The 15985-nt window shown below is 49.0% G+C and overlaps 1 protein-coding gene across 1 annotated transcript in view; it reads right to left on the minus strand.

Annotated features, from left to right (window-relative positions):
- The window catches only part of TNR (tenascin R), a 483754-nt gene that overhangs the window by 63380 nt on the left and 404389 nt on the right, over positions 1-15985 (minus strand). The window contains exons 8-9 of the mRNA XM_018060627.1: positions 13741-14010; positions 7388-7573 (exon numbers count right to left, since the gene is read on the minus strand). Coding sequence (XP_017916116.1) covers positions 7388-7573; positions 13741-14010 — 456 coding nt within the window. The remainder of the gene's footprint in view (positions 1-7387; positions 7574-13740; positions 14011-15985) is intronic.

Genomic DNA, 15985 nt, shown 5'->3' on the forward strand with positions numbered 1-15985 from the left:
ACCCAGCACAGCCAAAAATGCATAGATGGTGAAACCAAGACCTTTAAAGGAAAAGAATGGCACCTGCCTTTAAGGGAGGGGCAAACCAAGGACCCTGTCCCCAGGGAGTTTGCAGCTCCTCTCTTAGTGTTTCTAACAACCATGCTGCTGCTGCCAAGTCGCTTCAGTCGTGTCCGACTCTGTGCGACACCATAGACGGCAGCCCACCAGGCTCCCCCGTCCCTGGGATTCTCCAGGCAAGAACACTGGAGTGGGTTGCCATTTCCTTCTCCAATGCATGAAAGTGAAAAGTGAAAGTGAAGTCGCTCAGTCATATCTGACTCTTAGTGACCCCACAGACTGCAGCCTACCAGGCTCCTCCATCCACGGGATTTTCCAGGCAAGAGTACTGGAGTGGGGTGCCACTGCCTTCTCCAACAGCCATGCTATTGTTATTGTTAGTTTTCTCGTTAGTCTCCTCACTATACTCTTAGGTCTCTGGGTCAAGCGACTTGATTTTTTTAATATTTTAATTCAGTGTGTAGTATAGTGAAAAAAATGTATAATGCGGAGAAGCAGCGTGGCAGGGTCAACAGTGATGCTGGGAAGACTTCTATGAGAGAATATCTGAGCTGAGTTTGAATGATCAGGGGATATTTGGTTGGGGAAAGGGCATTGCAAGCTGAGGCAATAACATAGGCAAACGTGTATCCGGTAAAAGAATTCATGAAAACCAGGGACCCAGTTTGGGACTTCTCACAGGGAAATCTCCAGCAGGGAATTTCATAGATGGTTTCATGGATGGGGGGATATTTGGAGACAGAGGATCTTCTAGGAACCCCTGAAATCATGCCAAGTAGGCAACAATCTACTTTTTGCTGTTCTGGGTCTAACCTCTCAGGCTTCCCCCTTCTGATCTTGTTGAGGGGAATGGCAGATGCTTCTCCAGGGTTCCCTGAATGAGAGAGGCTTTGGAGGACACCTCCCTGATTTGAGGCTGTGGATGATGTTCAAGCATCAAGAGAAGACTCCATGCTGACTTCAAGGAAGGGACTGGTCCTACAAACTTATGTTTAAAACAGAAAATCATCACCAAGGACTGTTCTCATATACAGCTTTTTTGTTGCCAGTGGGATTAATGAGGAACATGGGTCATCACCCTGTGTCCTATAGGAACATCCCACCTGTGGCTCTTTACTGTAAACAAGCATTCCCTGCTGAAGAAGTCAAAGCAGAAACAGAAAAATTCCCAGCTGGCTCGACTCCTGGTCCCCTTGTATCAGCCCTTTAGTGTAAATAGGGAGCAGAGGCCCGTAGGCACCAGCTGTGAGGATGGTGTGGAAGCCTCCACTCGTTCTGTCCTTTCTTCCGTTTGGGTCTCTGCAGCCCCTGGGAGGTGGTGCTATGCTCAGAGGGTGCCTTACCAAAATGACCACTTGGGGTCACTGTGACTTCGCCCAAAGCAGGTTGAGCACCATCTGGCCCCCGCCCCAGGCCCATTGCCCAGCTCCTCCTCCCTAGAAGAGCCTGCAGGGTGTTGAAGGTCTGGCGCTGGGTCTGGGGCTTGTGGCCTGGCATGTCAGGGAGTGCAGGCAGGATGAAGTGAACATCAAGTGCCTCCATCAGCACCGATTTGCCAGCTGGACTCCTTTAAGGGGGTCTCGGGTTTCTCCATGGAAAGTCCTCCTGTGGACAAGCACCTCTAGGAGCCCCTCTTCTCTCACCACGAGACCTCCACTGGGGCCCCAAGGGAACAAAGTGGGCTCTGGTCGAGGTCTCGCTTTCCTTTCCCCAGCTACCAGAAGCCTGGAGGGCGGCAACTCGCAGGGCCTGACCGGGGCATGCTTGTAGACATCAGCCTTGTGCTAGTGTGCGTGTGTGTGGACGTCGTGTGTGTCTGGCTGCAGGTCTTTGTTTTCTTGCGGTCCCGTGTTACACCATGAGGTCTGTAGGAATCTCCACGCCCCTGGATTTCCTAACCCTGTGGATGATTTTTCTGATTAGCAGTTTGTGGACTGGAGTTCCAGGTGGTCGCCATGCAGAGGCAGCTGGTGAGGAGGTGTCATCAAGAGATGTTTAGGGGCTGCCCCATGGAGACGAGGTGATAGCCAGGTCCCCGGAGCTGGGTTACAGCCTAGGGCTCACATGGCCCTAGGGGCCAGCTCATTTTGCCCTTCTCCTGACCACAGGGGTCCTCAAATGTGGGCTCCTGTTCCTGAGGGGCACCAGGCAAGACTCTTCATGGCTGAAGACACCCCGTTCCCCTGTCCACAGAATACTGCAGCCACAGGATTTTCAGAGGGCAGGGTAGTAGAGTCTCTTCAGACACAGGCCAGAGCAGTGTTTATAACCTGCATCAATCTCAGGCAGGGTTTTATTGTTGTTTTGTTTTTTTAACCGAAGTCCAGTCAAACAATGAGGATCTCCTTCCTTCCTCCCCCCTCACTTCCTCACTTCCTGCCACTCTCCCTCCACTAGGAGTTTTCTGTATGGTTTACGGTTTGTCACTGCTTTTCAGGAAACAGTGGTGGTGCCAGTCCCTGGCACCTGCTGCCAGTTCTAACCTAGAGGGAAGTCAGTGAGTGGTGAGCCTGTAATGGTATATAACACTCGGGGACCCCTTTGGGACTCCAGGTATGGAACACAGGCCAAGCAGACACGGTCCAGGCTGAGTGCGTGAGTGCTAAGTAGCCTCAGTTGTGTTCAACTCTGCGACCCTACAGACTGTAGCCTGGCTCCTCTGTCCATGGGATTCTCTAGGCAAGAATACTAGAGTGGGTTGCCATGCCCTCCTCCAGGGGGTCTTCCCAACCCAGGGATTGAATCCTCATTTCTTATGGCTCCTGCATTGGCAGGTGAGTTCTTTATCACTAGTGCCACCTGGGAAGCCCCCCAGGCTGAGAGGCTGAGCCTACAAAAAAAGACTTATCATTAAAGACAGAAGCTACCAGAGCAGAGAGAAAAATCACTGGAGACATAGAGTCTGTTGTTGAGAAACAAATCCATACTCCAGAGGGAATTTGCTGGGTATTGCCTAGAGAGACCATTGGAGAAGAAAGGTTTGGTATTCTGTGCCCCAGCCTGGCCTCTGCATTACAAAGGGTAGGGTGGGTTATACGATGGGGGAGGTGGGGTGGGGAGGTGCTGTGAGCTCTCTGTGTGACTCTGAGCCCTGGAGTCAGGAAGGGCCTGTGTTCCACAGTAAAGGGGTAAGAGGTGACTGCAGAGACAAGGGCTTCTTCAAAGAATACCCAATACAGGTGCCATAGAACCTGAGGGGCTTGGAGTCACCTAACTCTGAGAATAAAGGGCATGTGAATTTGTGCCTGGGAGAGGCCAGGTTGCCAGGGACCCAGGCTGAGCTTTGTAGGGATTAAAAATGATAAAAGGTTAAATGGTTACTGAATGTTTGTTATGTGCCAGTGTTCAGATACATAAATAAATATGATTTCATTGAATCCTCAAAACAACCTGTGAGGTAGACCTGATGTCCTTCGGGCCAGGAAGCAGAAACACAGAAATTGAAGCAATTTGCCAAAGACACACATCAATGAAGTTGGTCTCAAGCCTAAGTGGGCGATTTCAAAAGCCACGCTCTAGGTATTCCTTTTTGTGGCTGAGTAATAGTCCACTGTTATATGCACCACATATTCTTTCCATTCCTTTACGTAAAGCTGGTTCACTTTGCTGTGCAGTAGAAAGTAACACAACACTGTAAAGCAACTATACTCCAATAAAAATGAATAAAACATAAAAAGGCAGTGATGAAAACCTGGTAATCTAAAAAAGAAGCCATGCTCAAACTGGGTGCTTCTTGCCCATTAATGTGCACACAGGTCCCCAAGGAGCTTTTAAAATGCAGACTCTGATTCTATAGGTCTAGGGGGAGAGGGCTCTGCCCATTGCCACAGGTCCCCCCACACACCCCACTTTAAGAAGCTGGGAATCTGCTCTCTGCCATACTTATACAGGGTGTCATTCCAAACCATCTCTTAGCTCATAGACCTCCTCCTCTGCCTCTTTATTCATCATCATCATTGTCATCATCTGAGTACTGAATACTTTCCTATGTTAGAAGAATGGCCTTAAATTTATTAAGTTCATGATCTCACTAAAGCCCCATCAAATGCTATGAGGCAGGTGGCAACAGTCCCTTTTTACATATGATGAAACAGAGGCTTAGAAAGGTCATGTCAATGGCTCCAAACCACACAGGATGTAGTTGAGCCTAGATATAGAGTCTTAGGACCTCCCTGGTGGCTTAGATGGGAAAGAATTTGCCTGCAATGTAGGAGACCTGAGTTCAATCCCTGGATTGGGAAGATCCCCTGGAGAAGGGAATGGCTACCCACTCCAATATTCTTGGCTGGAGAATCCCATGGACAGAGGAGCCTGGTGGGCTACAGTCCATGGAATTGCAAAGAGCTGGATGTGACTGTGCAACTAACACACACACACACAGTTTAGAGTCTCGGCTCTTAATGTATCCCATGGAACTGAGCATTCAAATAAAATGGGGCAGGGGAGATGGTACCTTCTGGTATGGTTGCAGTTATTTTTTACTAAGGGATAGGGAGGGTAGGGATAGCAGCGCTGAAGTTTCTAGTCCTTCCTGTGCTTTCTGGCCAGGGAGGAATTATTTCAGATGAGCCTGGAATTGTACTTCCCACTGAGCCCAGAGTCCTGTTTTATATATACAAGCAAATAACTTGCTGGGAACCAAAAACAAACAAATTGAACAACAACAACAACAACAAAAATCCCAAAACAAGTCTTGGGAGCTGAAAAACTCTCCTTTTTAGCATCCAGGTAGCACAATGAGGGAGAAAACAGAACTATTAAGAGCTGGGATCAAACTTCTCCCTCTTTTTGCCTTGCCTCCAGCAGGGTCCTTCCTTCTCTTTCCCTAGACACCACAGTAAGAGCGCCAGTGATCCTTGTAATCGGTATCTCAGCAAGTACAGACATACTTGATTTCCTTACATGCCTATAATCCCTTTTTAAATCACATAAGGCTATTTGCCTTTATAAATCTTCCCAGCAGTGAGCTCCCTGGGATAATTATATGTAATATATATTTATAGTTTTATTTCATAAGCCCAACTCAAATAAAAAAACCAACATCTCTGAGCTCACTCCTCGATAATAATCTTCCCATTCCTTGGAAGTCTGCAACATTTAAATTTTGACCCTTCCTTCACTGTTGCTTCTTTAGTAAGAGCAGCTGTGAAAATGGATGGGAGCTTTTGACTAGGCGTCACAACTGCCTTTCATGGCTGCCTTGCTAGTTTTGGGGACACGGGCAAGCTTCCAAACTCTCTGAGCCTCAGTTTCCTTATCTGTAAAATGGGGATGATGACTGGGGTGGCTGTAATGTGACGGCTGACAGCTGTGGCACCTTAGTTGACTGATACGGCAGGCAATATTTTTGTTCCCATGTCCCTCATGAGTCTTGTTGTTGTGAAGATGAAATAAGCTAAAACTATGTGAAGGTCCCTGGAATAACAGATGACCAACGAATGTAGGATCTTTTTTTCCACTGATGGGAAATAACAGCTAGGATGTGAGTGAGTTCTTGTCTATATCCTGTGATTTTATAGTGTAGCCTCCAGCCGAACATCAAGCCATCATCTTTGTAAAGCTGCTAATTGCCAAAGCAGCCTGTGGCTCTGGGAGGGATATGCTATGCCTAGAACCAGTTCCCTCTTGTATCATTGCAGGTTTTTTTGTTTAGCTGAATTTTTGTGCATGTCTCCAGCTCTCTGGAAAGGCCCTATGCCAGCTGGTCTGTTCCTGCTATGTTTAATTCACCCCCATTAACCTGCTTGGTCAGCATATCTTTCCATCTCTTTTCTGTGTTTTCAGGAGTGCGTCTGTCTGGAAAAAGCATTTATTATGTTTACTTTAACTAGCCTCATTTGGCAAGGCGGTCTGGGATTTCAGTTCAGGAGGAAAACAGCTTTGATTATCCTGCCCTTGTTTACTCTACGCACTCTTTGCTGTGGATCCCTGGTCTACCGAGATGACAAATGCTTTTGCGAGAAGCCAAGACACAGGATAAACAAAGTCTCTGTCAGCACCCCACCAGCCTCTGGTCCATGGCTGTTTTGCACAGTCTCCATCTAAAAACTGTAGCCCCATTTCCAGCCATCTACCTTTCAGCAATGCCTAGCAGGTAGGTTTTCCTGGATGTGCGTGTCTAAGGCCCAGGAAGAGCACTAGTTGGGCTCCACAACCACATGGGGACACAGAATGCTCCTCAGCTAAGCATCACAGTGACCTGGGGCATCGTGTTAGTTCACACCACTATTATCGCTCCCTTTGACTCCAAACAGCCTCCTGACCACTGTCTGCCTCTGACCTTGCCCTCCTCCTGTCTGATCTCCACTGTAGCTGTACAGATCTGCACTGCATCACCTATGTAAGACCTTTCAACAACTCCTCACTCACACTCTTTACAGGACGCAGAAGGCATGACCAGGCTCTTAATTTGTCAGCTTATCACTGGTTTCTTGTAGCCTGTGTGCAGTTGCTCTCATTCATGCATGCACGCATTTATCCATTCATTCTCCACTTATCCAGATTTATCCATTCATTCTACACTTATCCAGGACCTAGTAAGTGCTAGATGTTGTCTAGATGCTGGGGAATCATGGTGATCAAAACCAGACATGATCCCCCTTTCACAGAGCTTCAGTCTAAGCTGGAGATTAACAACCCAATAATCATACCCACAAGCGCACAAGGATACCTTGAGAAGTGCTGTGAGGTGAGGGGTTACCAGGCCAGGCAGGATGACCTGACCTCACCTGGGAACCAGCCAGGGTTCCAGAGAAGTGACAGGTGAACTGAGAGCTGGAAGGGAAGCTGCCATCATGAGGTGAAGAGAGTTGTTGGGGGAGAGAGCCTGATAAGCAGAGGGAATGGCATGTGCCAAGCCCTGGGGCAGGAGGGTGTTTGAGGAATTAAAAAAAGTAGGCCTGTGGGCCTGGAACACTGGGAGCACCAGGAGATATGGGAGATGGAGGAGACTGGAGAAGACGGTGGGGAAACTAAGGCCATGGGAGGGTTTGGAGTTTATCACAAAAGCAACTGAAGTCCTTGAAATGGATGCACAATAGGATGGCATAGTTAGAAATGTACTTTGAAAAGATCACTGATGGAGTGAAGAGGACAGTGGAGGGGCCAGGAGAGAATGGGGGGTTATTGCAGTGGTGGAGACAAGAAGTGATAGTAGCTTAGACCAGGGGATGGCAGTGCAATGGAGAACAGTAGATACATGCCATAGGTACTTGGTGGGTTAAATCAGAGGGATTTGGCAGTGGTTGGATGTGGGCTTGCAGGGCTGGGGAGAGCGCTGGGAGGAGCTCGGGAACTGCCGTGCCCCCGGGAGCCAGGGCTTACTCACCGGTGAGTGTGGCTCTGCTGGTTGGTCCGATGCTTTTAGGGACCAGCAGCTCATGGTACTGCTCGCCTGCCAAGGTGCTGTACTCAACCTTGTACTCTTGAACCTCTGCTTCACTGTTGTCCCACTCGAGGTCAAGGCTGGTTGCTGTGCGGGAACCAACCCGCAGGTTCTTGGGGGCATCAATCTCTTAAAAAAAAAAGACATCACCGACATCACACAGGATAATGTGCACTTGCCATGCACCTTGAACTCGAATAGGCTCTGCAGTGACAGCCCACACCTCTCCCTCTGCCTTTTGTTTGAGCGAACCCCAGGCGTTGCCCCTTAGCTTTTGGTCTGCCAGGTTGGCCAATACAGATTCCATGGGCAGGCTGGAGAGTTTTATTTGGTAGTTAGACATCAATACACTTTATACGTCCCCCTTTCCCATTCAGGAGCTCTAGTAGTGCTCTAGAAATTGAAAAATGAACTAGTTAGTATCATAAGCCTGAGATTAAGGGAATTCCTGGAAGGAGGAAATCAGAGATGGCACCCGACTGAGATGAAGGAGTGTAATTTCATAGTTGATCACCAAGCAACAAATCAGAGGACTGGTTGCAAGATTTTGAAGTATAAGATGTCTTCCTTTGGATTTACTTGCATAGACTTGCTGAAAGGTTTGCACAGAGAGAGGGGATGTGATATAGTGGAAATCAGTCAGCTTTGGAGTCAGGTCTCAGTTTGATCCCCACTTCTAATTCTAAATGTAATGGGACCATAGGCAAGTCTTCATCTGGCTGGGCCTTGATGGTCACATCTGTAAGATGGGCTAACAATACTGCTTTTCTAGTTGTAAAGATGGGACAATGCATGTGGAAGTGTACAGTTTGGGGACTGGTACAAAATTAGGTGTCCACGCCCTGGGTTGACTTAATGGTGCTTCCGCAATTCTCCCTGAGATCTAACAATCTGGCACCCCCATGCCTGCTCCCTGGAGTTCCAAGAACTCCACAGTAATGAAAAGACCTCTGGCATTGGTGTCTCTCCCTCAACTGTGGGGGGCTGGTTCTCTCTCCCAGGACTGGTCATTCTGGCAGGCTTATTTGAGCAGAAACAGCATAAAACAACTTACAGGGTAAGAAGGTGCTGTCTTGACAAACTGTCACTTGAAAAGTTCTAAATAGCTCTTGACTTTGAGACTTGAATTTAACTTTGGAGTGGACCAGCCATTTGTTCTGGGAAAACCTCAAGTGGACTGTTTTACTTTGTAAAAGCCAGGCAAGTCTCCACCGATTGTTCTTTTGGAAGATGGGATGTTGTGAATCGGTCTGAGCGCAGCTGCTGCAGAGTGAGAAGTGTTCTGTTTAGGGATGTAAATTGGGTGAATCTCTTAGCAGATTTATGCCTCTGCAGCTTATTTTTCTGAGAAATGTTTCCTTACTCAGTGTGGGTTTAGCATGCGGGAAACCGTGCATTCTGCACGTGCTGAGTGTGTAATTTCTCCAGAAATTGTACGGAGAGAGGAGCTTGAGTAGAGGGGCATGTGGGAGGAATACTCTGGACTGCAGGTCCCTAAATCTCACATCCCTCAATCTTTCTGGGGATGGGGAGGGGTGTGGGGGAAGAGAGGCTGGCAAACGACTGGGTGGGGCTTAGGGGTGTGGTCTGAATGGAACTGGAGCCAAAAAAAAAATCACTTAGGTTCCAGGTTGAGTCTCCTATTTACCTACTGCTCTTCACAACTAAAGACCTTGGAAATGGTAGACTGTAGTTTTTTGGAAATGGTAAACTGTGGTTTTCTTTGCTGCATTTTTTGGGGCCTTAGGGTCTAAGCCCTGTGGGCAGGCAGCGGTGTTTCTTCTGAAGGGACTGGAGATTTCCAATGTCAGTGATCCCCAAAGAGATCAGTCCTGGGAATGAGAACTGTAGAAGAGGGGTGTCTTAGGACTAGGGTGGAGTGAAATGGTTTGCTCCCCCTAGGTCTTGGAGCCTGACCTCCAGGAGGGCCAGCTGAAGGGCCCCCTGGCAATGGGAGCTGGGCTGGCCTCTGCAACACGCCAGCAAGCCAGGGGCACGGCAAAATCAGATGCCCAGTGGAGGCCCTGGGGAGGGGTTGGGACTGTGGACTCTCAACTTGAAACATAAATTAGATCAAGCACTTCGGCTGAAAATTTTCCGCTGTTTCCTACTACAAGTTCCTAATGGTAGCACACCATTAGTTGGTGATGGACAGGGAAGCCTGGCATGCTGCAGTCCATGGGGTCGCAGAGTTGGACATGACTGAGTGACTGAACTGAACTTCAAGGGGGCCCACAGGGCTCGGCATGGCCCTGCCTGCTTCTCAGGTGGCACCTTGGAGCATTCTTCCCTTATTCATTGTGCTCCAGCTGAACTGCCTTTTTCCTACTCCTGACTCATTCAAGCGTATTCTCACCTCTGGGCTCTGCACTGACTGCTTCTTTTGCCGAGAATGCTCTTCCCAGACCCTCACACGGCTGAGGTCACTTTGCTGTTGGTGTTTAGTCACCAAGTTGTGTCTGACTCTTTGGCAACCCCATGGACGGTAACCCACCAGGCTCCTCTGTCTATGGGATTTCCCAGGCAAGAATACTGGAGTGGGTTGCCATTTCCTTCTCCAGGGGATTGAACCTGAGTCTGTCAGGCAGATTCTTTACCACCGAGCCACCTGAGAAGCCCATATGAGGTCACTTAGGTCTTGATTCAAACCTCAGCCCCTCAGAGAGACTTTTCTGACTACTCCCTCTGTATCATTAATTTCATTTTTTAGCATGGTCCTCATAGTTGAGATGGTCCCATATGTTCATATGTTCCTTTTTTCCCCTTGTCCAGTTCCCCGCACTGGAATATAACTCACATGAACTGGGATCTTGCCTGTCTTGTTTATTCTGCAGCCTCCCTGCCTAGGACAGTGCTTGGCACCTCTAGGTGTTCTTTAAACACATGTGAAACAAATACTGTCCATTCTCTGTCTTGTCTGTTCCTTCAAAACCATCGAGAAAGTCTTGTTAGATATTCTGGCTGGGGACTGTGAGGATGCTCAGGGTGAGGGCGTGCAGGAAGAGCAACAGCTTTGACTGAGGGCAGCTGGTCCTGGCTGGCTGACAAGCACCATCAGGGTTGAACTTGCGGAGGCATTTCCTGGGGAATCCCAGAGCATACTCCCTGCCCAGCAGGTGGGAGCTCCAACTGTTGTGGGGCCTTTGAATGAGTTTCCAGAACTGCTGCAACCAAGGGCCACAGTCTGGTTGGGCTTACACAATAGAAACATATTGTCTCACACACTGCAAGTCTGAGATCAAGGTGTTGGCTCCCTTCTGAGGGCTGTGAGGGAGAATCTGAGGGCTGTGAGGAAGAATCCACCAGAAGAGGAGCTTCCCTGGTGGTCCAGAGTTTAAGACTTCCCCTTCCAATACAGGGGGGATGGGGTTCGATCCCTGATCTGGAAGCCAAGTACATGTCTTGTAGCCAAAACACCAAAACATAAAACAGAAGCAATATTGTAATGTGCCTTCTTACTTAGTCGTGTCTGACTCTTAGCGACCCCATGGACTGTAGCCTGCCAGCCTCCTCTGTCCATGGGATTTCCCAGGCAAGAGCACTGGGGTGGGTTGCCATTTCCTTCTCCAGGGGATCTTCCTGACTCAGGGATCAAACCTGTGTCTCTTGTGTTGCAGGCAGATTCTTTATCTGCTGAGCCATCTGGGGATTTAATAAAAATTTTAAAATGGTTCACATAAAAAATCACCAGGAGAGTCCTAGGAATTCCCCTTTGAGGGTAATTGCAACCAGAGCTATGTACGGAGAGTGGGGAAGTTCATGAGACTGGTCTCCCTGGACCCCTTCTCTCTAACCATTGGCTTTGGTGGGCTTCCATCAATGCCTTCCTTTTTCTGAGCGGCAATAAGACCCAGGCAGATACCCTGCTCACCACCTGGGAAGCAAATCTCTGTTTTAATTGCCTGTGCAATTAGTGCGCTCCTAGTGTTGAAGCCATCACCTGGAAAAGCACTTTGGCTAATTCGAATTTAAGCGGAGTTCTAAAATGACTGAGGGCCCTGCTGTGAGGGTCCAGGCACCATCTCATCATTCAGCACAGCACCTGTCAACTCTGGGCCCTGAGAGCTGGTGAGCAAATCTGTCCACAGCTCCCCGCCCCCATGGCCCCCTCACCCCCCACCCCCTCGAGCAGGGCAGGGCAGGTTGCAGGTACAGGCTGCTGCTGCGTGCAGAAAGCAGGCATCTAACAGCTGCCCATGCACCAAGCAACCAGAAACAGAATCACGCCAAGAACGGAAACGCATGGTGGGGAGTGGGGGCCTCTAGGAGGCAGGATGTAATTGTCTTGATTGAAATTTTCCTGGGCCACCAGCCAGTCCCGCTTCTATCTCGTCAACCTAAACATCAAGAATTCCCTTTTCGTGCTTCCGCCTGAAAGCTCTCGTCTCCTTTTCAGCCTCTTCAAACTCCTTATCTGAGCACAGCCACAAAGAAACCACTTTTCACACAAAAACTATCTTGAAATTGAAAAAGAATGCAGGACTTGTGGCTCTCAGGAGGTCCCACCACCTGAGCAGGCCTTGCTGTGGGGGTGCTAAGGTTGGGGGTGGGCAGGACTGACCTTGAATTCACCAGGAAGGGACCTTGTGTGAGGCTCCGAGCAGCTTTGGCTGAGTGAGGGAAAAGAAGGCAAGAGAAATGGGCAGAATGTAGTTCTTTTGTTCTAAAAATACACAGTCCCTGGGGAACCCAACATGTGTTCAGTAGAAAATCAGACCAGGGACCCCTGGCTGGGGTGGAGTCTAGCACAGGGGCAGGAGAGAAAGCATGAGAGGGTCTCTTTCAGAATCAACTGTCTTCTCCATTTCCTCAGTGTTCACACTTGGTCTCTACAATAGGGAAATCTTCTCCCTAACCCAATGTTTCCTTTGAGGTGGAGGGAAAGCTGTTACAAGATTCCCAGCCTTTTTCTTCCATGGGGAAGATGGACTCGCCTCAATGGTGAGTTTTGTAGTGAGACTGGACACGACCCTTCTGTTTCCCCTCTCAAGGGAGCCCTCTGCCCGTGGGGATCAGCCTCTGCTTGTTCCTCTGTGCTATAAGCCCTAACCTCAGTAGCCCCCAACTTCTACCATGCGGGGGTCTTGCCCAGACTCACAGGGGCCATCAGTTGGCAAGCCCATTCGACCGTAACACTAAGCTACCTGTTTTAATCTAGGGGATATTTTGGCCTCCATCTGTCTTGCTCTTGGCTGTATTTATCAGCTGATTTTAAACACAAGCAGAGGGTAATGGAGCCTCCCTGGAGCCCCTTGGCTGACTTGCTCCACCCTGTAACAGGCTTTTAGACCACCGCTTAATGTGGGATGCTTGAGTTAGTGATTCTCCTACTTCATTCTGATGGAAGATGCTGGTTCTTAGATCTTACAGATGCCTGCAGTTCCCTTTGATTGCTGTGCCACCTTGGAAACTGGCAGAGACATTCCTTGACCTGCGACCTCCAGAGGGCAGATAGGCTGAGACACAGAGTCTGGATCAGATAGAGACTCACTCTTGGATCTCAGCCCCCGCTGATCCAGGAAGAGCACTGGCGAGCCTGCATTTGCATGTGCCTGACCTACTTGTCCACTAGCTGGCCGGCCAGATGGGCTCCAAGAGAGCCAGGGAGCAAGCAGGTCATGAGGTCTGGCCTTTCCTAAGGCTCTTTTAAAGTCCTGACAGCCTTGGGAAGTGAGTGGCGGGTCATCCCAGCTGGGCAGGAGGCACTAACATGGGCTTCATTCAGCCTGCCCTCTGTGGGAGCCAGGTCTATGTTAGCCCTCTTGCAAGTGCTCACAAGGATGAGTAAAGCATTCTCAGGCAGAAGGCCTGCTTCGACACGGATGGGCTTTGCACAACTCCAAAGTGCGCCATGGTGCTGGATCTATGGAATCATTACCACTGTTTCCAGCAAATAGCAATAAAGTGTCGCCAGGAAGGGTCACTGAACTCTCACAAATTTTCTCTTTGGGTTAGCAATAGGGATGTGTCAGTGACTTCAGGACAACGTTTCATTTTATAAAGGAGAGATGTGAGACCCGAGGGGAAGAGTTATGTCACAGACCTGGCTGTCAGCAGAAGCAAGACAGGAACCCAGCTCTCCCATCCACAGGTGGCTGGTGCTCCTCCGGCCTGTGATGCAACCTCACCGGGACGCCCGGAAACCTCTCGCTTCCCTCTGGCAGTGCACGTGATATTTGTGGATGCAGGCACACACATCATCTCTCTCCCTGAATGCCCACCCACGCTGCCCCGACGATACCCGCTGGCGCAGCGCCCTCTCCCCTCCCAAGGCCCGCCCCCAGTCGCAGCCTCACCTGTTGTGAACTGGGTGGTGGTGGCCTCGCTCTCGTTGGTTCCGCGGACTGCGCTGACCCACACCTCGTATCGGGAGCCCGGCCGCAGGGCCTGCACCGAGTACTGGCTCAGGGGAGGCTGCAGCCGGAAGGTGGTTTTCCCACCTTCCCCGCCCACCAGGCCATACTTCAAGAGAATGAAATCGACTTTGGCTCGAGGTGGGGTCCACTCCACAAAGGCCACGGTGTCGGAGACATCTCGAACTAGGATATGCGTGGGCCCATCAATGACTAAATGAGGAAGAGCCGATAGAAAAAAAAGAGGTTTGAGAAGTGAGCCTTGACTTTAGTAAGCTCTTTCCTTTCCTCCTTACATTAGCCTGGTCTGTTAGAGAGAGGATGGGTATTGTTATCCCATTTTACAGATGGGGATAATGAGACAATGAGATGGAATCTCTTTCCTGGGGACACATGGTTTTGCAATGGGTAAAAGGACACTGGATCTCAGGTCCCCTGAGGCTGTGATTTTTTTCAGGGCTGGCACTTCCCAGTTTGGGTGGAGGAAGGGCACTTAATGGCTTGAGAGGGCCAGCCCTGCTGTCAGGAGTTTATGAGACAAAGGACAGAGAACTGTGCTTGGTGTGTGCCCAGCTGTCCAGCCTTCACCTTCTTTGAGCCCCAAGGAAAGATCTATGAATCAGCAGTCCTGTCTAAACATCTGAGACTTCAAACTTGGTTGCCAGTGAGGGCATCATGAATATCCAAAAGATGACCCTGCTCAGCCATACCAACAGCTCAGTCAACCAGTTGCTAAGATGCTCAAAAAACCAACAGACATTTATATTTGTGTATATGAAATATGCCTTCTGGGGAAACTTGCTCTTCTGTTTTTAAAAAAAAAAGATATCAATCTTGGAACAGCCTCTTGTGGGCTATTTTTTCCCCACTGGTTCTTGCATATTCCTGAGCCAGAGGGCACTGCGTCACACCCAGTCCTTCCGGGCTTCCACATATACAGCACGTGTCCCTCACGAGTCCTGGCCCCGGCACCGAGCAGCCAGGGGAAACCACTGTGCGATGGCCTTATCTCGAAAAAACTGGTTAATTTCCTAGGGGGCCCACCATCCATGGTTCTGATATCCACTTAGGGTCCTGTTCATATTGAATTAAATGATGGTGGAGGTGGGGCAAGGTGAGAGAATGTAGAAGGGAACTAGAAAGGCCTTAGTGAGTAGGGTAGAAAATGGTGTTCTCAATTCCTCATGGCATGTCTACATGGCTAACATGCCCTCTTTTAATTACTCATTATCTTCTAGAAAGAGCTGACTCTGCTTCCATGTTTTCATTTATTACAAATGACACCCTTCTAGCTGGGGCTGATTAATGTTAATATTAATATTCTTCAAGGATTAGGAACTGGAACCACAGGCTCTCTCTGAATAGTTGGTGTGCCAGGACTACCATCCTCACACATAAATAGAAAACATCTGATCTAGATGGAGCAGGGAGGGAGAGAGAAGGAAAGAGAGAGAGAGAAAAGGGGGAAGGAGAGGGAGGGAGAGACAGAGAGGAAGGGGGAGGGAAGAAGACAAAGGGGAAAATGTGATTTATAGTAAATACATATTTGGTCTTCCCTTCTTGGCACAGAGCTCCTAAAATCCTTGCTATTTTCTAAGTGATCAAAGTGGTAAAGTTGTCTCTTGGTGAATGGACTTGTGGACACAGCAGGGGTGAAAGGGTGGGGCAAATTGAGAGGGTAGCATTGGCATATATACACTACCATGTGTAAAACAGACAGCCACTGGGAGGCGGCTGGATAGCACAGGGAGCCCAGGCTGGTGCTCTGTGATGACCTAGAGGAGCTAGGAGGGAGGTGCAAGAGAGACGGGATATATATATAGTTATGACTGATTCCCATTTTTGTATGGCAGAAACCAGCACTACATTATAAAGCAATTATCCTCCAGTTAAAAAAAAGAAAGAAAGCTGTATCAAGCTTTCCCTATTAGAAAAAAAAAAACACACCGATTTCCTTTTCCTCTCTGTAAAAAAGTTGTCTGTCTCTTGGTATGTTAATGAATCAAGGTTGGAAGCTTGTTGTCAAGGGACCCAACTAGGTGATTAGAGGGTTGGAACTTTCAGTCTCACTCCTGACATCTGGTCAGTCCATCACTCGTGCTCAAGTAATGAAGCTTCCATAAAACCCCAAAAGGATTGGGTTTGGAGAGCTCCCAGTTTAGGGAATCAGAATGCTTCCATGTGCCAC

Source organism: Capra hircus, chromosome 16 (genome assembly GCF_001704415.2).
Source record: "Capra hircus breed San Clemente chromosome 16, ASM170441v1, whole genome shotgun sequence".
Classification (NCBI taxonomy): domain Eukaryota; kingdom Metazoa; phylum Chordata; class Mammalia; order Artiodactyla; family Bovidae; genus Capra; species Capra hircus.